The 26624-nt window shown below is 40.5% G+C and overlaps 1 protein-coding gene across 4 annotated transcripts in view; it reads right to left on the bottom strand.

The window, feature by feature from the left end:
* The window catches only part of CNTN5 (contactin 5), an 863350-nt gene that overhangs the window by 355808 nt on the left and 480918 nt on the right, over window positions 1-26624 (bottom strand). For all 4 annotated transcript variants that reach the window (XM_056114781.1, XM_056114779.1, XM_056114782.1 and 1 more), the window contains 2 exons: window positions 17482-17605; window positions 17180-17355 (listed from right to left, as the gene is read on the bottom strand). In XM_056114781.1, coding sequence (XP_055970756.1) covers window positions 17180-17355; window positions 17482-17605 — 300 coding nt within the window. The remainder of the gene's footprint in view (window positions 1-17179; window positions 17356-17481; window positions 17606-26624) is intronic.

The following is a 26624-nucleotide window of genomic DNA, read 5'->3' as shown; positions in this document are numbered from 1 at the left end:
TAATATTGATTTGTCATTTTTATTGGGAGCAATAGTTTATAATATAGTAATACAAGTGTGTAGCTTAGGTGAGTTTTCCATCTCTTTCTTTCATTTAAGCAAAGTCACATGTTCACCATAACACACACTTCCACACAGCTGCTTCTAGAATTGATCACCATGGGGTAAACCGAATCACCAGCTTCTATACCTTATTTAAGCGATTGAGAAAAAACAGCACATTTATTAAAAGGGTTTTAGGAGGTGGGGATCTCTTTAATATGATGTACTTGTATAAAAGTGAAATACTTAGTGAGCTGATTTTATCTAATATCCCTTTATTTTTTTAATTATCACTTTGAGGGACATACCCAGAAGTACACAGAGCCTATTCCTGACTGAGCTTACGAGTGATGCTAGGGGTTCTTGGCGGACCTTTTGTGGTACCAGAGATGGAGCTGTGCCTTCCCTGGCACTATCTCTTCTGGCCCCTAATAATCCTTCTGAAATGATTGGATCCAGTATTGGGACTTAAGTTCTTTCTGTCACTGTCATTGACTAGTGACCCACTATTTGGAGTGATAGCACAGCCGTAGGGCGTTCGCCTTACAGGCGGCCAACATGGCCGACCTGAGTTCGATTCCTCCGCCCCTCTCGGAGAGCCCGGCAAGCTACCGAGAGTATTTGATATGCCAGACACGGTAACAACAAAGTCTCCAATGGAGACGTTACTGGGCCCGCTCGAGCAAATCGACGATCAACGGGAGGGCCTTTACCTTTACCTTTACCTTATTTCCTAGAGAATAGATACTAACTTCAAAGCTACTTAGGAGCACTAAATTTTAGTATAGGGTTGTGTTAAAATATACATTAGGGTTTTGCTCTTTAGTTCCCCCACCTTTGTCAAAGGTTATAAATTGTGGGATATTACAGGCATAAGAGTTTGCATGATATATGAATAAAGAACAGCAATTATGTTTTATGATCTGATGATAATTTGTCTCCCTAGCAAAGATTGGGGGGTGGGAAATAACATCTGTTATAATAAAAAATTGAAAGATATCATTTTGTAGGGGGGCTTCAATGGACCCAGGGAAAGGACCAGCATTTCTTATTCCAAAATACAACATAAAATGTACGTCTAGAAATATTTCACTTGTCCTCAGCTAGTTATGTTGAAGTGGGCTTTTGCAATATCAAAGAAAACTTCATCTTCTGAAGAATGCTGAGGACCCAGGGCTAGAAGGAGAACAAGATTAAGTTGACAGTTCACTTTTAATGTTTTATATTTAAGTGCCCACTGAGCTCTATCCTTATTTATGATACCACACAGTTTGTGTTGGAAAACGTGTATTATGTGCTCTTAGATTAATATTGCAAATTGTATATTAGTAATACCCCAAAAGATAAAAACTCAAGTCATAGAAGTTGGAATTCAGTTAAAGTTTGCTTCTAAAATAATAATAATAATAATAATAATAATAATACCAAAAGTAATAATGTAGCTTAGTTCTTCATACTACTTAAAGAATACTAATTGAGGGGGTATGGTGCCGCCAGCAGGTCAATCTGTACCTGTGAGGCAAGTGCATCAGGAGCCTGATGGCGCCTTCAGACTTCCATATACTCCAAAATTGCTGCTATGCCTTTGGCCAGACCCCAAAACTTGGGGCAAAGTTTACCAAGAAAGTAAATGGCCAAAAGTTAGGTATGTGGGAGACACACCTGCAAACCACCTCCGGCTCAGCTATATAATTGGAGGCAAGGCCTCTCTGGCTCCTGATCGAACTGCTTAATGGCAATGATTCCAGAGACTCAGAGATAAGTCTCGAAACCCAACGGCTTTTGGCAGAAATGTGTCCAGTCCCTGCAGTGGGTTGCAGGCGCTGGGCCACCCAGGTGCGAATAGGTTTCATGCCTTGGCCTGTTCCCCCTGGCGGCCCAGTGGATGCCATCCTCCAGAGGCCACTGGACAGTCAGGTTTGGGCCCACAGTGAGGAGACACGTGGGGCCTCATGGAACGGGGGTGGAGCCGGTCCTTTCCTTCCCATCCCAATGAGACCCCGAGTTGCCACCCATGAATGCATCACTGGCTCCTGATCAAGCTGCTTAATGGCCATGATCCCAGAGACTCAGAAACAAATCTCGGAACGCAACAGCTTTTGGCAGAAATGCGTCTGGTCCCCGCAGTAGGTTACTGTCGCTGGGTCACCCCAGGGGGGAAAGGGTGTTGTCCTCCACCTGCTCCCCCTTGGTGGCTTGGTGGCCGCCATCCACCAGAGGCCATTGGACAGTCAGGATTGGGCCCGCAACGGGGCCTCACGGGATGGTGTGGAGCTGGCCCTTTCTCTCCCACCCCAATGAGACCCCGAGTCGCCGCCAATGAAAGGCCTCTCTAACTCCTGATCAAGCCGTTTAATGGTCATGATCCCAGAGACTCAGAAATAAATCTTAAACCCAGCGGCTTTTGGCAGAAATGCGTCCAGTCCCTGCAGTAGGTTACTGGTGCTAGGCCACCCCAGGTGGTAAAGGGTGCTGTCCCTCCACCTGCTCCCTCTTGGCGGCCCAGTGACCACCATCCTCCAGAGGCCACTGGACAGTGAGGTTTGGGCCCGCAGTGATGAGACACGTGGGGCCTCACAGGATGGGGGTGGAGTCAGCCCCTTCCTCCCCATCTGAATGTGACTCCGAATCGCTGTCCACTAATAGCCTCTCTGGCTCATGATCAAGCTGCTTAATGGACATGATCCCAGAGACTCAGAAACAAATCTCAGAACCCAGCAGGTTTGGGCAGAAATCACTCCAGATTTAATTGTTAAAATTTTGGAATTCCAAAATCTCACGGCCACTACTGCAGCCACGCAACATCATATGCTATTCATAACCAGCAATAGAAAACAAATTGTCTACTGTTGCCTTTATGGCAGATCTGAGTGTTGGGGTAAAATCCCAGATAATATGGTGGTTCTGGTGTCAAAATATTGAATGTAATAAAAGTAGAGAGAGAGTAATGTGGAAATTATCTGCCCCACAAGTAGGGGGAGGGTGCAGAACGGGGGTATACTGGGGTTTTGGGGGGTTCAGAATGGGCACTGGTGAAGGTACAGGTGTTTCATTGTATGACCGAGACTTAAGCCCAAAAGATTTATAACTGCTGTCATGGTGATCCAATAAATAAAATTATAAAAAATGGGGGAAAAAAAGTAAGGTGGAGTTCATGCCCAATTCAATCAGCTAATCATCAGTGGCTGAATAAATGGCAGTACTCCTACACACACACACACACACACACACACACACACACACACACACACACAATACTAATTGATGATTAATACTACTAGCTATTCAAGTGATTTTAATTTAGTTCCATGGCAGTGCCTGGTGATAGCAAATGTAGTTACAAGTAGTAAGTGCTAAAAGAGCTCAGACTAATGTTGTCCCCTGGATGTGGTCTTTCCTGTCTTCCAAGATTAGTTCTTAAGGAAAGGACAGTTCTTAAGGAAAGGACTCTTGCAATGGGTTGAGTGGAGCATCGTGGGGAGAGTAACCCTGGAAAGTAGCATGACTCAGACAGCCACATTTCCCAGGTCCTAAGCCAGGGTGGCCTGATCTAAACTTTATAAATTCTATTTACATTTCTTTTCCTTAGAGTTACTTCCATTAGCGTTTTCCTTTGCATGATAACTGCAGTCTGAAACGTAAATTGAATTATTACTTGATTTGGGGGGAATGATCCCACTGGAGGGCAAGTGGCCAGCATGCATCAGCCAATGGCCTGTGTTGGCATGCAGGAAGGGTATCATGGGCCAGGTCAGTCTCCCGTGAGGACTCCTTGGGAATAACAAAGCTCAGACTCCATGAAGGGGTACGCCACTGCAGAGCCTCCCTGTCTGTCATCTGACCAGTTTTGGTTGGCCACACGCAAGAGGTGTGACTTTATCATTCTTCGCCTTAATATCAGAGGTGGTAAGAGACTCAGCATAACCTGAGGTGTTTCAACTGATTTAATGAGAAAAATATAAATCATTAGGGGAAAACAGTCTTCCCTTAACTTGGCTGAGGAGATCTGGGTCTGGAGTCAGAGAAAGACCTGCACCCGTTTTGTCCATTAGCCATGATGTCAGCTTGGGCAAGAAACACCTTTCATAGATTTTGCTTCCCAGTTTTCAGGAAGCTGGAACGTCGATGGTACATAACTTCTAGGATTTTGATTTTAAAAATGAGTATATAATCACACAAAAATCACAATTGCAGCCAGTGAGTTAGTACAGTTAGGGTAGTACACTTGATTCGGATATAGATGACATGGGTTTGATCCCCAGAACCCCATACGGGCCCCCAATTCTAAACAGGACTGATTTCTGAGCACAGATCCAGCAGTATGCCTTAAACACCACTGTTCAGGGCCCTAATATCACAGTTACTAGCAGTTTTGCTATTAACTATGTTTACATAGTTAAATACAAATAGTATGTTCATGTCAGGGGCTGGAGAAATGGTATAGTGGGCAGGGCAATTGTCCTGAATGTCCTGGCTTATTTCTAGGCGCCACATGTCCCTGAGTCTTAACCCCCTAGCAAGGCATACAACTTACCAACCCACTGAACTCTATTTCTCCAGAGAAAATGGAAATTTAAAAAATGATAAAGTCAAGCTTTCTAGATCTTGCTTACACAGGGACTCAGAATTTGTTTAATAACCATATATACAGTCCCATTCTAGCAATGATAGCACTGTAGCACTATCCTCCCGTTATTCATCGATTTGCTCGAGTGGGCGCCAGTAACATCTCACAATAGATTGTGAGACTTGTTGTTACTGGTTTTTGCATATTGAATACGTCACAGGTAGCTTGCCAGGCTTTGCCATGCGGGAGAGATACTCTCAGTAGCTTGCCAGGCTCTCCGAAAGGGGCGGAGGAATCGAACCTGAGTCAGCCTCGTGCAAGGCAAATGCCCCTACCCGATGTGCTATTGCACCAGACTGCTATTAGAATGAAGTTAAAAAAAAAACAGGGGGGTGCAGGTGTAGGTGCCTATATCTGGATACAATAAGGACATCAGTACCTGGTCGCATATGTAGAAAAAGAAATTTAAAGTTTGAGTTAGAGTTTTGCAGAGTAAATAAGGAGACAAAATCAGTTTCTAGCAATGTTACTGCTTATTATTTGTTAATTTAATGACATTTATGAAATTCCATAAATTATAATTTAAATAAGTCTGTTATACTTGTGATTTCTTAGGTGAATGATTTACTATGTTTATGAAAACAGAATTAATATTAATGACCTCATTTGATATTTTTTACTGACAATTTGTAGGCATATTTTCGGTGATTTTGTTGTGACAGATGGGCTCCTCTTAAGATGCAATTTGATTTCCTGTGAACTAGTTAGGGAAGATGATTCTCTAAACGAATCTACCTACTAAGAAGAGGTTGTCCTGTTATTTTTTTATGGTGGGAAGATATACAGACTTTTAAAAAATGGAAAGAGTTATTCCTGGAGCTTCCATCATGAGCCATGACCCTGGTACTGGACAGGGCCTCAATTGTCCACTGATATAGCAAGAGTTGTACAGACTTCCCCCAAGAAGTCAGGAACAAGATGTGTTGCCAACACTGACAAATACCATAACTATAGTCTGACTCTAAATTCGCAACAATGGGTAGCAAAATGGATGAGATGCTCTCATTGTTAACAGGACCATTGCAGAGATGTTGTTGATATTTAAAAATGTGTAGTTTAAGGGAAAGAGAAGGAACATAAAGTGAGCTGCACCAGAGATGTATCAAAAGTACTTTAAAAATCCTTTTATTTCTCTGACATATCTCAGGTTTTCCTTCAGGTTTCTTTTTTAATAAAAAAGTCACCAATAGCACATTAAATATTAAGATGATGCTAATTTCAAAATGTATAGTAATATCCACCTTGATATTAAAGTCAAAAGTAGAATTTTAGATTCTACTTAGTGTGTGGAACATTAACATTCATTGAATATTTCTGCATAAGTTCTCTGATTTTTATTCTTTCTTGCAATTGTTAAGAACAACTGTTTACATTTCTAAAAAAATCATTTTTCCTGCAGTCTCAGATGGGAATCCCTTCCCCAGAGTAGTGATCACTGTGCGATCATCACACACTCAGTAAACATTTGCTGCGACTGTGGATTTGTGTCTTGGAGGTTTGGTATTAAACTGAAATGGATGATGGATGACATAGGTTGTCAATTCAGAATCTTTAGAAGTAGGGATGAGTTCAAGCTTAGAATGGGTCTTGAGAGCCAAAAGCATCCCTCATCAATAGCTGCAGAGCAACAGAAGGGGACACATACAACAAGGAGCCTGATGGCCAGAGAGTCAGCACGGGTGAAGGCCTCGCCTCTGGTCCACTCTGGTTTGATTCTCAACACCACCAGGAGTGACCCCTGATGCAGAGCCAAGAGTAAGCCCTAAAATCTGATGGGTGTGGCCCACCCACCACTCCACCCCCATCAAAAGGAACATACCTATAAGAACAAAGTAATTAGAGAGAGGAAAAGGAAGGGAGGGCTGCTCTGGGAGAGAGGAGAAGAAACTGGTGAACAGTTTCCAGCTGAAGCAGGAAGGATCACGCAGAGAGAAATCATAGGCAAGAATGAAATGCTCTGAGAAAGGTCACCAAGCAAACATACATCAGAAGCAACAATGAAATGCTCTGAGAACAGCACACACTTAGTTATAGTCAGAGTATGAAAGAGATCTGGAAAATAGCATAGGCAACAAATAGAGCGAATTCTGCATTTATTTTGAAATGGTATGGAATGCTTTAGATGCTTTAAGAGGGAGGACAGGATGCTCAGATCAGTGTTGCATTTGAAGGATATGAAGATCGAGAGAACCGTAAGTCTTTGTCTAAATAGATTTATGTCCCCATAGGCAGGTCCAACCTACCCAGTACCTACCCCTTAAATTCTGCTGAACGGACATAACGGAATTATGACACTGAGTGCCTGGGCCCACCTGAGTCCAAATATAGACTAAAAACACAACCAGCGTGCCTCTGAATCCCACAGCTGGGAGAATGAGTGTCTCCTTCCACGCAGCTATCGGGAGGATGAGGGTACGATAAAGTAGCCTCCCACTCAGACCCACAGGTAGCACCAGCTCTGAGAACAAGGCTTCGCAGGAAACAGCCACAGGTACTTTTTTTCTCCCCTCAAAACCTCCTGTTTCAGTTATAAGACCACTAGGGGCAGTTGAAAATGAAAAATCCCATGTGCATTCCAGAATTTGCCCAAAGTACTAAATTCAACTGCAAACTAAACCAAAATACAAATTAAGATAAATAAAAACTCTGCTGAAAACTCACTTCAAAACTGGATCCAGGAATTACCAGGGGTGAGGACTCTCTGAGCAACATGGTTGTTTAGTCATGATTACTCAGAGTAGGAAAATATATCAGTTAAACCTAACCATGACGTGTACCTGTGTACTTCCACCTGGTGTTACAATTCTTGCAAAAATCAAGTGATTTCTATGGAGTTAATATTTGTATTTTATCCAGAGATGTGGACTATTAGAATTAGTGTTGGAAAGATCAGGAAAATATTGCTGGGATATATATAGCTCCCTAGAGAGCTTCAAGGTCCCTTTACTTAAAGATTGTAGGTCAAGATATGAGAGTCTAAACCTATTTTTTTCTAGTTCAACATAATATTTACAATATTTCTTATTTGACAGAGTACTTCCCTGGATGGTATAAACCTTAAGGCTACTCATACCTTGCCTAGAAAGAAGTATATTGCACTAATTACACAGTACATTGGATTTTTCGATCCCTTCTACATAAAGTCCTTTCTTCCTCCATCAAACACCAACATGCCTCTCTGCTATGGCAAGAAAACTTAAGATAAAAATCCACACTATCTTCAACTTAAATGCCTTGGATTCTTATTTCTATATTTATCTTTACTGAAATTGGATTTTGCCATTCGCCTCCCATCCCCAGGAAGAGGGGTTTAGGGACCACACCTGGCGGTGCTCAGGGATCACTTCTGGCTCTGCAGTAAGGAATCACTCCTGGTCAGCTCAGGGACCATATGGGGTGCTGGTGCGGGCCGGACGTGCACAAGGCAAGTGTCCTACCCACTGTGCTGTCACTCTAGCCCTTGCAATTGGTTTCTTAATGTTTCAAGATTAGGTGTTCTGTTCTGGGTGTTACGCCTAGAGCTTGACTTGAATGGCAGTTTCCATGTTACACTCTTTACATCATTCTATGTTACTGGTGCTCCTCCACACTTCCGGAAATATCATTTTTATATGACCTTTGCTAGCTCCTTCCTCTCTACCTTTCTCTCTCCCTATAAGAAAACTGTGTTGCTAAAAGTGAGCCCTTATCTTTCACTCCTCATAGAAGTCTTCCTGATGCAACACCTAATGCTTCAATAAATCTCCGTTGTGCTTTTTGGTAACTTCCCATCTGTCTTTCCTGAGCACCCACCAATGCTTTTTAATGCTCAATTTTTTTTTTTTGGTTCTCAGAATAAAGCTACAAAACTGAAGTGACTCTATTCTTCCCGAAACTTGCTTTTCTTGTCTGCTTTACTTTATTATGTAACATCACTTTGACTGTTCAATTGAATTGATCAAAGCTTGAAATTTTTATGCCATTCTAACTCATTCATGCTTTCTACACTTACACCCCCTCCAATCAATCATTTGCAAATACTCATTTATTCTGGAGCTACTCACAGCTATCTATCCTGCTCTATATAAAGTGTCAGAGAATTCAAGTAACCTTTACATTAATGATTGAAGTGACCTGCTAGTTTAACTTTGTGTGTCTTCTTGAAAATCTATTCTAGAGAAACCCTATTCACTTACAGAGCACAGTGAAAACTTTTGTGTGGTTATAGGAGACCATGAGAGATTTACACAGGGACAATATTTTTAGGATTGTGTTTTCTATCGATCATTCTACAACACAATTAAGAATAATTTCAATTGAGCTGAGATAGGGTGGAGAAGAGAGATGCTGAGTAGAAAAATGGGCTGGCCTTCCAAGTATGTAAGTTTTCTGGTAGTTCAGGGGAAAATAATAAGTGTAGAATTTATAGAAATGAATTATAATAAAAGGTATTTGTAATTATTTTGCTAATCACAAACTTATGATGACACACTTTGCTCATTCATAGGCTTCTTATCATCTAAGTCACATCTAAGTCAATGTTCAGGAGGAAACTGACTGAATAGAAAGATGTTCTATAATAAAAATTACATATATGCTAAAATACACCACTGGGTTAAATAAGGAATGTGGTAGCAAAAGTTAGTGTATAGTAAGAAGTGTGACTCTAGTAATGACTGAGCTGATACTGCTGTTTGGTCAATTACTAGTTGTGTGTCTTTGGGAAAATAACTTTCTTAAGCTTCACTTCAACCCTAGGAGCGATAGCACAGCAGTAGGGCATTTGCCTTGCACACAGCCAACATGGTCAACCCGAGTTCGATTCCTCCGTCCCTCTCGGAGAACCCGGCAAGCTACCGAGAGTATCTCGCCCGCACGGCTGAGCCTGGCAAGCTACCCGTGACATACTTGATATGCCAAACACAGTAACAACAAAGTCTCCAGTGGAGACGTTACTGGGCCCGCTCAAGCAAATCGATGAACAACGGGAGGACGGTGACAGTGACAGTGACAGTGACAAGCTTCACTTTATCTTCAGTTTGTAAAATCGAACAACAGTAAAAAGTTCCTTCCTAGGGTTGATCACGATCACGATCCTCCCGTTGTTCATCGATTTGCTCGAGCGGGCCCAGTAACATCTCCATCATGAGACTTGTTGTTACTGTGTCTGGCATATCGAATATGTCACCGGGAGCTTGCCAGGCTCTGCCCTGCGGGCGAGATACTCTCGGTAGCTTGCCGGGCTCTCTGAGAGGGGCGGAGGAATCGAACTCGGGTCGGCCATGTTGGCTGCGTGCAAGGCAAATGCTCTCACGCTGTGCTATCGCTCCTAGGGTTGATGCAAGGATTAAATGGGACGATAATACATTACTGTCACTGTCCTTCTGTTGTTCATCGATTTGCTCAAGCAGGTCCAGTAACATCTCCATTGTGACAATTGTTACTGTGTTTGGCATATCGAATACGTCACAGGTAGCTTGCCAGGCTCTCCGAGAGGGGGCAGAGGAATCGAACTCGGGTCGGCCATGTTGGCCGCCTGTAAGGCAAATGCCCTACCCGCTGTGCTATCGCTCCAGCCCCATGATACATTAAATGTGTTGAATAGTTGGCTTAGCTTTTCGATAACAGCTGCTTACTCATGTGCTGTTACTAAATAGCTGTGTAAACACACAGAAACACATATTCACACAGACTGTTCTGGATCTATGTAGACATCTGTCTCCAGGTCCATCCACCCATCACCCATGAGTATAAAGGATTGGTGACTGCAAGTTCCACTCTCACTTTCTTGTCAAAGGAAGGATGTGGAGATGAAATAACTTTGGAAAGTACTTCTATTGCCATCTGTTCCCCTTTGTCTATGCTTTGGTGTTTCTAAGTATCTTTATACTCAACAGGATTAGAAATTGCCCTAAGGCTTGCTCTTTAAGGTTGTGTTCTCCTTTGAACACACACTTCTGTTTTGCTCCTCTCACAAAGTTTCGGTTAAAAACTATCTTGCTTCACCTTCTCCCAGCCCCCTGCCCCAAATAAAAAACAAAAGGAAATTGTGCTGAGATAGCGCTGCCATTTCCCAAGGAAAGTTGGCACTTGGGATGAGATTTAAGATCCCATTTCACTTGGAGCCTTGGCCTGGTTTGTGCTGGGCAACAGTCTGAAGACTCTATAAGGATTAGGAGCACTGTGCTAGGAAAATGAGTTATCGGGAGTGGGACACTTACACACTCTCAATCCTGTGTTTCCAGGTGGCATCACAGAATAGGGTACCAGAAGTACCTTCCTGCATTTCTAAATCAAAATGAGAGGCACCAAGATCAAATGCATAACGGGTGAGTCCCGAGGTTCTCTGACATCTACCAGGAGCTATTCATGATTTCCATAAATAGTAAAGTATATGTTTAGATTAATTTAATAAGAAAGCTGCAAATTTATAAATCATGAAATAGAACTAAGAATAAAGGTCAATATGCCACATATTTCAAATTTGAAGTAACCATTCTTCAAAGTATAAACTGATATATTTTGATTAAAGTTCTCCTTTGTAATCATAACTAAACATCCAAATTGCAGTCTGTCATGGACTTTTGCACTTGTAAGAAGATCGAATTTTGTCTTTTAAAAATAATAATTACTTAAATTATATTCTGTGAGTTATTTTATCAAAGAACAACAGAGTTGTTATATTTATGGAACACAAAAGTTATAAACTAATATTAATTTATTTTATAATAAAAATTTACAAATAAGATTGTATTTTTCAAAATGACTCACTTAGATTATTCTTCAAATGAGTTAATACATTTTTAAGGACAAAGAGAATAAAGCTTTGGATTTCCTGAGTACTTAGCAATTACTCAAATAATTTTTTTAGACGGTAAATGCTAGTAAAATGTAGTTTTAAACTGAGTTTTTAATTTAGGGGAAAAAGTTAGGACAAGCTAGAGGAGTTCTGAGTTTCAAATGAAAGGTTAAATTAAAGGGCTTATATACAAAGCCTATAAAATCATACAATCTCTCAAAAAGTTAAGGAGGTTATTTTAATCAACTGCTTGAAGGAAAACTAATGGAATATTCTGGATCTAAATCGTCCAAATGCCCTGCAAAGCAATATGTTCAAATTTAGATATGAACTATCAATTTACCAGGGATGGCATATAGAGGTCTTTTTGAAGTAAAGACAGCATGAGGAGATTTTACTCTTGATTCATTTTACATTTGACTCATTGGTATGAGTTACTTCTCAAAATCCAAACATTAAAGAGATTGCTTTGAGCTTTGGAATTCTGAAGGATGTTTATAAGTGTCACAGTATCAATCCCAAATTCTCATTATAAGCTAACAGAGTGACAAAGTTGTATTTTCTTAATAAGCAAACAGAGTGACAAAGTTGTATATGGTTCATTCTAGATTGTCACTAAGAAGAAATCAGTATATTAGCTGAGAAAATTATCCTCACGATGACATAAGTTTTGACAAACAACAACAACAAAACTTATTGACAGTCAATAATAATCATCCTTAGTAAAAAACAGTATTATAACTTTGTGTTTATTTTGGTCTTTTTCCTTCTGAACTCAGAACTCAGTTCATACACACAAATTCTACATTTTATTTTCACTATGCCCTTATGGGGCAAAAAGCTATTAATGCTAAAGAACAGAATTAACATTAACTAAGCTTCAGAATGTTTGTAAATATTATATTGAGAACAATGTGAAAGATTCTCATGGGTAGTTATTGGGACACGTGAAACACACATTTAAAGAGGAAGATGAACAAGAGCAAAGCTCTGTTCATATCCAACAGCTACTCAAATTAAAAAAAATCAAAATATGCAAATTAAATTAATATTAAATTCTAGTTCTGTTTAAGAAACTGGTTCAGTTTTATATCAGATCAGTTAAACTTGCTATTGAATTGATGTAGGTGTATTGGTCTCTATATAAAGCCAAAAATTAGACTTTTCTATAAGAATTAAGCACTGTAGTACTGCAGCACTGTCCTCCCGTTTTTCATCGATTTCCTCAAACGGGCACCAGTAACGTCTCCATTGTGAGACTTGTTGTTACTGTTTTTGGTATATTGAATATGCCCCGAGGAGCTTTCCAGGCTCTGTCGTGTGGGCAGTATACTCTCAGTAGCTTGCTGGCCTCTCTGAGAGGGATGGAGGAATCCAACCTGGTCAGCTGAGTGCAAGGCAAACACCCTACCTGCTGTGCTATCAAGCCAGCCCGTATAAGAATTAAAGAACCAGAAAATATTTTCTCCTTGCAAGCTACACAGGGTAAACTGGCTGTTCCTTAAATATTTGTATTTCTCTTTCTGTACTGACTCTGACAAACAGTAGTCCTGGGAAACATTTCTGTCTTGGCCACAGTGATTATCAGACATCCTAGACTACAGTTCAGTATTTATCAATATAAGAGAAACTTCCTGGGCAGGTCTGGAATGATGTGAAGGCAAAGGTCCTCCAGGAACAGCCTCGGGTGTAACTAGAGGGTGTTTTTTGTTTGTTTGTTTGTTTGCTGCTTGAAGAGTCACTCCACCCGGGGAGTGGGCACTGAGTGATCTTTTTCTGAAAAGACTGAATAATACTCTTTCTATTGGTTTTTATAGACATCAATAGTTTTAACATGGCTTAGAGAATCCTATCTGATAGTTACTATACATAAATCACTAAACAAAATGGTAAAAGAATATAAATAATTACTGTAAACTAAATATAGCATAAAAGTATGATTGAACAATAAGTGTCTGATACTGTTTAGTTAACAGTATTAAGAAAAAGTTTCATAGTAATTTTATCAATTTGCAAATTTTTCGAATTTCAAGATATTTTAAACGTGAATAGATGTGGGTATTAGACTTGAATGTTAATTTGATTAACTATGTTCTAATGGATTATCTAATTTTACTAAATAATTTTCAAATGTTGTGTGATAAATTTTGACATAAATAATGACTGGTAGATGTAAAGGATTTATGATTTCAGCTGTACACTATGTGGAGAGCAATGAGCATTCCTCCTCCCAGAGCAGGTCTTTGACATTAAACATCCTAGTAACCATAAGCAGTGAGTTCACTCTAAACATTCCATATGAGTGGATATAGAAAACCATAATGCAAAGGAAGGTTGCTCCCAAGTGTTTTCACTCCAAATTTTAATTTATTTTTATATCCTTTTAGAAGTCCCTCCTCTTTATTTTCCCCAACTTTCTATTTCATTTTCTCTCCTTAACCCTCAAACTATCTTGAGTCCTAGAATCCTACAGAAGTATTTAGGGAAATACTCCCACTTAAGTATTTAGGGAAAAAAAGCTAAAGAACTCCTTTTGTTATACAACCAATATGGTTTAGCATCATCCAGAAATGAGAGTAATTTTTTATGCCAAAATCTCTTCCCTATGTGAGGGGATGCCTGTTTCCAGAAGGCACTTAATAGATGGATTCTTACATACATTCAGTTAAGGGCCTCTAGAATTCATCAGTGATCTGGTACAAGAAAGGAGGGGCAAGGTCACAGAATATGAACCAATATGTGTCTTTCTTTTTGAATTTTTTATTTATTGAATCACCATGAGAACAGCCACAAAGCCTGGCTGCACAATATTTGTCTTTCTACTCATATCTATTTCCAAAGATACATGTGTCTTAAGTTGCATCAGAGTGGTTTCATGCTGAATTGGAAGGTTGGAGAATGTATATATGGATGGGTGGGTGGCTGGTTGGGTGGACGGATGAATGGATGAGGTGATGGAAGGATGCTGAATGGAAAAACAGATGATGAATGTGTGAACCTTCCTTGCCTAGTCATTGAGCTATAAATTTTAATTCTAAGGTGCAGTCTCCAAGGGAATATTTTTGCCAGCTTTTACTAGTCTTTTCGGGAATTCTATGAAAGACATATTCAGAAGCCTAGGGTCTTCCAAAATTAATACATTTCTGCACTTTAGCATGTAGAAAACTTTGCTATTTTTGTATCCACTGCTGAACTGGGGGGAAAGGGTCAATAATCACAATTCATACATAATCTACTGCTCACTGATGTATAAACTTATGTCAGTTTCTGTACAGAGCAAAGAGAATGGTATATTATTTGCACATGATGTTCTCTGAATTTGCTTTATAAAACCTTCTATTACACAGAAAAGCAATTTAGTAATTTTTTTTGTTTTTTTAATATTTAAAGTATTTTATTTTGGGCTGGAGCGATAGCACAGCGGGTAGGGCGTTTGCCTTACACGCGGCCAACATGGCCAACCCGAGTTCGATTCCTCCGCCCCTCTCGGAGAGCCCGGCAAGCTACCGAGAGTATTCGATATGCCAGACACAGTAAAAACAAAGTCTCCAATGGAGACGTTACTGGGCCCGCTCGAGCAAATCGACGATCAACGGGAGGGCCTTTACTTTACTTTACTTTACTTTTATTTTGGGGGTTTGGGGCCACATCAAGCTATTCTCAGGGCTTACTCCTGGGTCTATGCTCAAGGATCTCTCCTGGCAGGACTTGAGGGTCATATGTGGTACCAGAGATCAAACCTGGGTCAGTGTGTGGAAGGCAAGAGCCTTACCCATGGTATTCCCTTGCGCCCTAAAGAGTATTTTAATATATTTTAATGTGTTGGGCTGGAGCGATAGAACAGCTGGTAGGGTGTTTGTCTTGTACACGGCTGACTGGGCCGACCCAGATTTGTTTCCTCTGCCCCTCTCAGATAGCCCGGTAAACTGCCAAGAGTATCTTACCCTCACAACAAAGCCTGGCAAGCTACCTGTGACATATTAGATATGCCAAACACAGTAAAAAGTATCACAATGGAGACTTTGCTGGGCCCACTCGAGCAAATCAATGAACAATGGGAGGACAGTGACAGTGAATACTCAAAGTATTTTGTCCTATGACCTACCAAATAACATTTTCTAAAATAAAAAATGTTTTTGGTTAATATCTTGTTATTGGTTAATATCTTGTTACTAGTGTATGCAATGTACTAACATAATAAATCTCTTTACCTACCTGGCAAGCTACCCGTGATGTATTCGATATGCCAAACACAGTAACAACAAAGTTTCCAATGGAGACGTTACTGGGCCCGCTCGAGCAAATCGATGAACAACAAGAGGACAGTGACAGTGACAGTGATCTAAATGTACTTTGTTGTTTTGTTTTGTTTTGAGGTCACACCCAATAACGCTCAGGGCTGACTCCTGTCTGTGAACTAAGGAATTACAACTAGCAGTATTAGGGGGACTCTAGGGAATCCTGGGGATTGAACCCAGGTCAGCTGCATGCAAGGCAAGTGTGCTACCCATTGTACTATCACTCTGGCCCCCACCTAAATCTACTTTAAAATATTTGGATTTTTTAGGATTTGGCTCAGTGTTCTACAAAATGAATCCATTATCAACCCTTTACTTTTTCCTTTTCTCCTCACACTTCTATAAGAGACTCTGGTTAATTAGATAAAATACTTGAGGAGTAGAGGAAAATCCATTATTCCATTCTTGAGAGCATAATTTTAACTTTAAAATCATTTCACGATAAATTATACAGTCAATATTGTTGCATATGAATTATTAACACAAAGATTCCTCACCTCTCTGTTTTTTAATGTTTGTAATTCTCTAGAATTTAAATTCAAGTAGGATTACTAAGAGATTACATTATTTTTTTAATCAGTAGCTTATTTTCAATTTGGTATTAGTCCTCTTCATATGTGGCATCAATTTCAAGAGTTTTAAGAAGTACATACATTCAATTAATTTAAAAAGTTAGAAAATATATCAGTATATATAATTAAAGGCGATTTGTTTCTTAATTAAAAATTTGAGATAACTGAAACATTGTCATTTCAGAGACATTTCTTTGGATCCCTGATGATTATAAGCAGAATTTTCAGAATGCCATCTTAGGTCTAGAACATTCTATAACACATAGCTGCTATGAAGGTAGAACAAGATCAAATGGTGGATTTGGGGGGTCCCAATGTTCAGGAGGCCTGGTATTCAGCAGAAAGGTCTAGAGATGTGGTGTTCCTTGGATCTTGTTGTGTATGGGCTACCCACCTCTGCCCACATGGCTCGGGGCCTCTCAGGTCTCAATGACCATGTTTGAAGGCCAGGAGTAGAGCATCCAGCTGGCACCCAGAGTGCCAGCAACCAAACCTGGTGCATGAATGTGAGGCATTCATGCTAAGCCTCTGTCCTTTTGCCCAGGACCATGTAGATATTTTTTAAAAGACTCCAAATTATAAATCTGTTTCATTATTTGATCTTACAAGATTCTAGAATTCTACAACTTATCTACTTTCATGTAAAGAATGTTTAACACATTCTCAGTCACGATGAACCTTGAAGAAAACAAGATATATAGGGGAACATATCTGGGGAAGAAACACATGTTTAGGTCATTCTGATTCTTAGCTTGACCATTATTTTTGAATTTGAGCTCTTAAGCATTTTCTTATCTAAACTTAAATGTCACATACACATACACATTGCACATATTTCTGGAAAAAGCAAGACTTTACTCACAGGCAAACTGAAGAATGGCTTCTCTACTAAGAATACTTCCAAAAATGTTAGCTGCCAGACACTGGTAATGCCCAGAATCCTTTGCTTCACTTGGATTGCTTATAATGAAGCTCCCGTCTATCAAACTGTAGCGATAATCACTTTCCAAGTCTATTTCTGTTCCATTTCGGAGCCATCTTAGGAAAAATCAGAAGACAAGAGCAAAAATTACTTCAGATATTGTAATACTCCCCGGGAGTGTCAGAATCTCCTTGAAGGGAATTTTTAAGACTAGAGAAAAATGATTAATATTGGATTTCTACCTGTAATTTGGAGCTGGATTACCACGAACTTCACAATTCAGGGCTACTTTCTTCTCATCTGAGTCAGTCGGGAATATGATATCATCTGGTTCTTGCACAAACACTGGCCCGTAGTCCACACTTTCTGTAAGGACCAAAAAGAACACATTCTAAAGTTTCCCAAGATACCAAAATGGGTTTTTTCCTCATTATCTTCATATTCAGAGTGCTTTTTGGTCCCTGTGATCACCCAGCACACTGACAGGAGAAAGGTTCAGCTGGCCAAGCCCATTTTCTCCATGAACTGTAAAGACATTATTATGTTTTGTTTCTGGTAACTTATTAAGAGTTTTTTTTTTTTTTAAATATGGGCAATGTAATGGGAAAGCACGTATCTCAAAGACTGGCAGTAACATGGCTCTGCATTGAGACAATGCGAAGCAGAGCTAACGAAAATTCAAGCAAGCAGAATTGTTTGAAAGGAGCAAAGCCTGTCAAACTCTCGTGCACAGGACCTGTGGGCTGCTCCTCGGAGAGTAACTGCAGAAGCAGGGACAAAGCACCGTGAGCCTCTGGGTGCCTCAGGGCTGGAGACACCATGACTAGAATCTCCAAACGTATCCAGTGCGGACTCTGGGGGACAGGACCGGACAACCATGGCAGCCGTGCAGTGAGGACACGCTCCTGCCGCCAAGGGGAGGAAAAAGCTGGCCTTGACACTGATCCTGAAGTCCACGAAATGACGGAGCCTAATATCAGGCTGAGCACCCCGAGAGAAGCGTGGTCACTGCTGCCCGGTCACTCGGTTACTGCTGCCCAGTGGCTCGGGTCATGCCGCTTGGTCTCTTGAACGCTTGCTGCTCGTGTCACTGCTGCTCGGTCACTGCTGCTCGGGTCACTGTTATCAGGGTTACTGCTGCTTGGTCGCTCGGTCACTGCTGCCCGGTTGCTTGGACACTGCTGCTCGGGTCACTGCTGCCTGCTGGCTCTGAAGGCCACATCGGAAATGGAGAACTGTTGCATAGACAGCGGCCGGTGGGGTGGACAGACTCACGGGCCTCCTGGTTTGAAGGTCACTCGGGCTCCGCAGAAGCTGCCCAGCGTTCCGAGTCCCCGGTGTGGCCCCCACACCCACACCCAGGAATGGATCACAAGACGTGAGCGAGCAGGGGCACACAGCGGCCCTGGGAAGGCTGGAAGAAGTAGGTGGAAGGGACCCTGGGCTGACCCTGGGCCACTCCGAGGCACGGTCAGGGTCCGGGTCTGGCCACGCATACCTCTCCCACTAGGTGCACGTGCCAGCGGGAGCCTGGGCGGGGCCTGGCGGGGCCCCACCAAACAGACCCACAGACCAGGATATCCCACCCCCCAGCCCCACGGCCCCGCCCATGCCCCGCCTCTCCGAAGCCCCGTCCCCTGAGGCGCAGTTCTTCGTGCTGGCACACTGGCACAGGGGCACGCTGGCACGTGGGCAGACTGGCATGGGTCGCACCTGAGTCTGCAGTTCAGGTTTTCGACTCAGACTCAGCAAGCATCTCCATTGTCGCCGTGAATGTTTCTTGTTACAGTAAAGGAGAGAAGCAAGGAATTCGCGAGGTGCTGCTGCCTGAGCTCTAACCCGTGGGCTCGCCGGCCCTCACGCCTTCTTCTTGGCTTTGTCCTGGCTAACTTTCTCCTCCTGTGTTACCTTCCCAGCTCCACTGTCACTGGCCCCTTTCCCTTCGCCCTTCAACCCTGCAGGGGTGGTGCTCAGGGAAAGGCGGGCTGGAGGGGACCCTGTGGTTCAGAGGCTGACTCCGGCCTGTCCTTGTGCTCCTCTCAGCGCCCCTCAGCTCTGTTGCCTCAACTCGGGGAAGTAGCTGCCAGACCCCGGAGGGGGTGGGCATCGCCGACTTACATTTACAGCACAGTGCCCGGTGCACATCACAGGGGAACTCGCCCCACGTACCCACGAAAAACAAGATACGTTTCTCCCCACACAGTGCTCAAGTCATTTCACACCAACTTCTGCTTCCTTCAGAAAGCCGCATGGCCTGAAAAATAGTTTCATATCCTTCCGTGTATTTAGTTTCTGCATTTGAGCTGCGAATGGAGGCCTTAGCTAGAGGGCAGCCTTATAGGAAGTTAGGGCTCAGCCCTCTGGGAAAGGCTGGTCACTGAGGGGACATGTTCCCTCTCTGGGATGGCTGGTCTCTGAGGGGACATGTTCCCTCTCTGGAAAGGCTGGTCTCTGAGGGGGCATGTTTCCCCCAAGGGTTGACAGCAACAAACCTAAAAAGTGTCAGGTAGACATGTGAGAAAGGTAATTCCTGGATTCTTCCGGATGACTTTCCCCTAGATCTATGCAATAAAATAGGGTATGTTGTGGGATCAGATTGTTGGTGCAAGGCTAGGTTGGTGGGGGCTACATGCTCCGGTAAGTAAAAAGTGGAATAATTTAACTGCAGGTGTTTAAATTATCCTCAGAAATCATGAAAGCACATCATATACATATTGTTCTTCCTTTTTTTTTTTTTTTTTAGTCATAGGGCTTTATTCAGAAACAGCATCTATTTATCTACTGTGACTCAAAAACTCCTGAAAATCAACAAAGAATTGGGGAAAATAAGCTGCATATTCATGATTAAGATGATGGCTTTTACATTCCTCTGATAAAAATATTTTAGGATAACTTAAAGGGAAATAATTTTTATCAAATACTATTTAATTCAATATAAAGGTTATGAAAAATTACAATGGGAAACAAGGAGGTAATCAAAAGTTTGTTTTTGTTCCCAAACTCCTCAGGAATGTAGCAGCTAAAGGTCAAACTTCTCTAACTATAGTTTCAGTGACTCAAATGTCATGAGTGTAACTGGTGTACAGGGATGTGCCTTTCTAAATGGTGAGTATCGCTTGTTAAAACTAAATATAATCTCACTGCAATTTGCACAGCTTTTGGCATTGACTTATGATATGTCAAAATATCTTGTATGCCAAATAATAGAGTTAGATTCTTGTCAGAGGATATTACAGAGAATTTTCACTTCTGAGATTCTGAGAGAGGATATTTAATGCCATACGATTTCAAACATTACAAGACTAGGCCTGTTAGCATTTCTGGTTTCTGCTATTCATTGCAGTAGCAAACTTCACGAGTCCATGAGGTAAACAAAGCTAGACCCAAACCTCCAGAGGAGGTGCCACCCCTTCTTCCAGTCATCAGATTAGAGCATTAAACAAAAATAAGGAGGTGAGCCAGGAAAAGAGCTCCAAGAGTCGCTTTCCCCAAGCAATGCTGACTATCCCTCAGCCGGGCTCACAGCAGTCCTCCGAAGCTGTCTGGTCAGGAGGCCAGCAATCCCCAGGGAACCATCGCTCACTCTAGGCCCAGATAGCTTTCTCCCAGTGAACTTTCCTGAAACACTGGTTCATTCTATTGTTTATAGAGATGCTGATTTCTCTGATAAAGGTCTCTGGCGTTAAGTTGGCATCTGATTTTCTTGAACTTCTAATGAAATTTTGGACATTTATTGACAAGCAAGACAGAGATCTACTTTCTTCCTGCCCAGGTGTTTCACAGATCACCTTATCTGAGACTTCTGCAGAAGTCCCCTACTGCATTGTGACTTCTTGTTGTGTCATTATGTTTTTGATTGTTTCTTGGATCATGACCAGATACTATCATGTCTCCTGGATCATAAGCTTGCCTTTCCGACAGAAATCCCTTGTAAACAACTACTTCTGTGTTCACTTTTGTTCAAACAAGACCCTAAATTTCACCACATGCTGGCTAGCTGTCACTATGTCCTTGTTAGCCGATTCATGTTATCTGACCTAAGCTTATTAAAATTAAGATCTTAGGAAAAATGTCATCCTATTGTGTCTAATACAATGAAAAGAAAATCTTTTTAATGAGTATAACACATTTTATACGATCATTCCTAGAATTTTTGAAATGCTTAATTAGAAACTGCATTTTATGATGAAATTCATAATTACAGTGAGATACTTTTCATACCATGTGATCCATGTGACCCTCTAAAGTGAATTCTTAAAGTATCTCAACCCTCCTTTAACTTTAAGTTGACTTTCAACATGGAAATTAAGTTTTTTTTGAAAAGTTAAACAGGTATAAACTGTCAGTATAAAATTTCTAAAGATTTCTAATAATTAAAAAGAGCATTATTTATCTCAAACAGTATTGTTGTGTTTCATGGGTAGTAACATATATTTTGCATATAATATTAATATTAATTGGGAATCTTTAGGGGGAGGTCAGTATCTATTTTTATCTATTTTAATTTTAGTTTTATCAATAGATGGTATTCTTTGCTAGGCAGCCAATCCCTCATGTCAGACAAGATTTGCTTAGTCAGGTCCTAATTAATATTTTTCCTTGCAATGGAAGTCAGATGAAAGAAAGTCATATTCTTTATATCCCAATATTGAAAGTCTTATTTCATTAATTTTGCCAAAATCTACTCATCAGAAGCAGGCTTCTAAATTTAGTTAGAAGAAAGGAGAAGGAATTACACTGTAAATTCTAGGAGTCACTATGAGACACTTGATACTCTACTTACTACTGAGATGATCATATTAGTTTCATATTATTTTGTAAGAAATAAAATATCACACAGTTCAAGTCATCTATCTTCCTTCTCCTTTGTCCTCATTCTTATTTTGTCTTCAGAGATAAGCACTATGGTGAACTTTCTGTCTCAAATTCATTTTTAAAATATTATGTCACATATATGCATTCCCCAAAGTACATATTATTTTATATTTATTTCTTCACATAAATTGTGTCTTATTTTCTATAAATTTCCCTTTTTATTTTGCTCATATTTTGAAGTATATTTATTTTATTTCTTTTCTTTAATAGTTTTAAATTTTCAATAAATTAAAAGCTACAATTTATAATATTAATTTTTCTTCTAATTAACATCTAAGTTTTCTGCAAGTTTTTGCTATTAAACATATATTTCAGTGAATACATTTTCATATTTGAGAAATTATGTGCGAGTTTCTCTAGGATGTATACAGAGAAGAGAAAATGCATTCCAAATTATTCTGCAAACTGGAGTTTCACATTTCTTAGAAAAACCTTAGCCCTACATAGGGTACTTTTGTGCTTAACTCTGAGCTGAAGTGGGATCACTTTCTATTCAAGCTCTGTTAGCTCTCTCATTTTTCACAAGAGCATGTCAACCCTAGCTTTACTCTCTATTAAGGCTAAAGGGAATTACCTGACAAAAACCATATGTCAGGACCATGTCAGAGAGAACAAACTCAAAATCACATCTAGCCAAAATCTATCAAATGCTCAGATGTAAAAACAATAGTTTTGAAAGATGACTTGAAAATACTCAGACTATCCACTCTTCACTATATTCTAAATATAAATTAAACTGATCAGCAGATAAATTAAATCAAATAGGTTCCCATCCAGAGCTCTGCTATACAAAGAATGGCCCAGAGATCAGCAGAATGGGATTCCCTGGGGCTTACAGATGGAGATCATTTGACCTGGTCCAAATCTTCTGAAAAGGGACTTACTTTCACAAGGGTCCAAGTGGTCTATGTGAATATTAAAAGCTAGTATGCAAAATTTTGGATAACTGCTTCTTTGTTTTTCATACCTTTTTGTGTTTTTTTTGTTTGTTTTTTGTCTTTCATGACATAGAGAAAATTTGTTAATGTATACAGTAAAAAAATACTCAGGTTACTGGTTATTACATTAAGTGTTAAATTCTAAATGAGGACCCACCAGAGAAATATCTATGATCTTAGAACCAGAAATATCTGAGCTAAAATTAAGTAACTGTTTAATTTTAACTTTCTGAACACTGGAAAGGGCTGGAGCGATAGCACAGCGGGTAGGGCTTTTGCCTTCCATGCAGCCAAACTGGTCGACCCAGGTTTGATTCCTCTGCACCTTTTGGAGAGCCCAGCAAGCTATGGAGAGTATTTCGCCTGCACGGCAAAGCCCGGCAAGCAACCCATGATGTATTCAATATGCCAAACACAGTAACAAGTGTCACAATGGAGACGTTACTGGGCCCACCGGAGCAAATCGATGAACAACAGTAGGACAGGGACAGTGACAGTGACAAATACTAGGAAATACATCACTAACCTGAGTACTTTTTTTTTCCTTACCCCAAGTGGGATCAACTTTTGCGGATTTTTTGGCATTTTCAGCAGATACAATGGATTGGTTTCAAGTCTTCCTCCATTTTCAAAATTTTGGATGAATTTAACATGCTATAATTCATATTCTCTCTCTATGTTTTATCAATGCGAGCTAAGTTAACTAATACTCGACACAAGGACAAAGGAGAACACAAACTGGAGCCCAGTGCCAAAGCTCCCGCCCTGCTACCTAATCTAGACCACATTACTGTCCCGCCCTAAAATGGCGACATGTGAAGAATGTAGTCACCACACATTTCTGATCGAGAGTTAACATATAGAGAATTTTTAAAAGAGATTTTTGAGAAGTTTTCTAATTACAACAAAATTGAGAGGAAGGAGCAGATTTTGTTTATACAAGCCCCTGGCCCTCCATAGGTGATACCTCTTCCATTACAAGATCACTCAACCAAACGACCACAGATCTCTGTTTTATACTCCAGATGACAATGAATTAACACACCCTAATTTACAAAGGTATAGAGTTTACCTCAGGGCTCTCTCTCAGCTGAGAGATGTATCCCATGGATTTGGACAAATGTACATGTAACTATTATTATCATTCACTCTTTCACTGCCCTAAATATCTGCTATATTCTTCTTACTCATCTTTCCCCAACTCTCAACCTCAATTGACCACTGATCTTTTTGTTATTTTCATAGTTTTTTACCTTTTCCAAAATGTCACACAGGTGGAATTCATCAGTGTTTTTGTTTCGTATTCTTCCATTTAGTGATAGGCACAAAAGTTTCTGCCATGTGTTTTATGTCTTCAGAGCACACTTCCCTACTTACTTATTATTTTTGTTTCCTTATTTTACTTACTGAAAAACATCTTCATTTTTTGTAAGATTTAACAATATAAATTAAGATGTTATGAACTCCTTGTTCAAGTTATTGTATGTAAACTTTATGTTTCTTTGAATAAATGTACAGAGTATAATGATTAGATTATATGGGAAAAGAATATTTAGTTTTATATGAAACTACTGAGAAGTTTTCCAGTGCTTCTGTGCCATTATGCATTCCCACCAGTAATGAAGAGTTTTTCTTATACAACATTTTCATCAAAATTTGATACTGTTAGTGTTACAGATCTTCACCATTCTACTAGGTAACTACAAGAATCTCAATGTTTCATTACCCAGTAGATAGAATGCAGCATCTTCTGTTATTTTGATCTGCCAACCTTATATCCCATCTAATGGGTTTTGTTAGAATCCCTGGCTTTGAGTTTTGGGTCTTTAGATAACCATCCTCTATCAGATGTAAAGTAAAGTAAAGGCCCTCCCGTTGATCATCGATTTGCTCGAGCGGGCCCAGTAACGTCTCCATTGGAGACTTTGTTGTTACTGTGTCTGGCATATCGAATACGTCGCGGGGAGCTTGCCAGGCTCTGCCGTGCGGGCGAGATACTCTCGGTAGCTTGCCGGGCTCTCCGAGAGGGGCGGAGGAATCGAACTCGGGTCGGCCATGTTGGCTGCATGCAAGGCAAACGCCCTACCGCTGTGCTATCTCTCCGGGCCTATCAGATGTACCTTTTGTAAATAATATTTTCCAGTGACTTGACTTCTAATTACCTTAATATTTTCTTTGCTGACCAAGTTATAATTTTTTAGAACTTATACCAACTGTAAGTATTTTGAAAAAGAAAACATTCAGGAAATTAGTTCCCTGTTAAAATAATAAAATGACAAAACTATGAGATAGTGCTCTGCATGGCAACAACTGTTGTAATCATGCAGAATGGGTCAGCTTGTGTTTGTCATCCCAACCTACCCTGACATTTCTAGAGTTTTCCAAGTAGTTTAGTTCTTATAGAATTAGTTCCTGCATGTTTAGTCCTTTATCAGTTATAAATGAAAAGAGGCTAAAGTTAATTAATATAAAAAAGGAACTAGACATGTGAGTGAAAAGTGTTCTGTGAGAAACTTTTACATAATTATGTTTTGCTTTTGTTTTTGGGCCATACTCAGTGATACTCAGCGGTTACTGCTGGCTCTATACTTAGGAATTACTCGTGGTGATGCTGAGAAGACCATATGGGATGCCAGGGATCAAACCCAGGTCAGATGAGCACAAGGCAAGTGCCTAGACATTGCACATCTCTCTGGCCCCCACATATTTAATTATGAGGTAGGACATTTGCCTTGCATGCCGCTGACCCAGGTTCGATTCTTCCGTCCCTCTCGGAGAGACCAGCAAGCTACCAAGAATATCCAGCCCGCACGGCGAAGTCTGGCTAGCTACCTGTGGCGTATTCGATATGCCGAAAACAGTAACAACGAGTCACGATGGAGACGTTACTGGTGCCCACTTGAGCAAATCGATGAACAACGGAGGGCAGTGCTACGGTGCAATCATGAATAAAAATTACATAAATATGATAAGAATGTCTTAAAATCTTTAAAGATGTATGGTTGAGAAGACGTAACATAATGAATGGTCTTAATGTTTTCTTTAGCTTGATTAAACTTCAAAGGTTTCTCCCCGGCTATAGCCCACTAACCTCCTTATGATAGAGTATTTACTTTAGGAAGCTCTAATTATAAGTTCACACTCTGCTCTTCTGAGACGTAAATCTTGACCTAAGTTTCTTGCAGCTTTATCATCCAAGAATATCTTAAAGATCTGGAATCATTTCATGTAAGCACAATCAAAAAAGTATCCTCAATTCCCAATTTTAAGAGGAAAGCATGAACCTATCTTATAAAAAAACACCAATTTGGGGGGCTGGAGCGATAATACAGCAGGGAGGGTGTTTGCCTTGCACGCAGCTGACTCGGGTTCGATCCCCAACATCCCATATAGTCCCTCAAGCACCGCCAGGAGTAACTCCTGAGTGCAAAGCCAGGAGGAGCCCCTGAGCATCACTGGGTGAGACCCAAAAAAAGCAAAAAAGAAATTAAAAACACCACTTTTAATATACACTTGTCATAATCTCAATATCCCAAACCTCCCTTATAACTGTCACTTTTGTCCAACCTAAG

Source organism: Sorex fumeus, unplaced genomic scaffold (genome assembly GCF_029834395.1).
Source record: "Sorex fumeus unplaced genomic scaffold, SorFum_2.1 ptg000028l, whole genome shotgun sequence".
Lineage (NCBI taxonomy): Eukaryota > Metazoa > Chordata > Mammalia > Eulipotyphla > Soricidae > Sorex > Sorex fumeus.
This window is presented reverse-complemented; position numbering and strand designations above follow the sequence as displayed.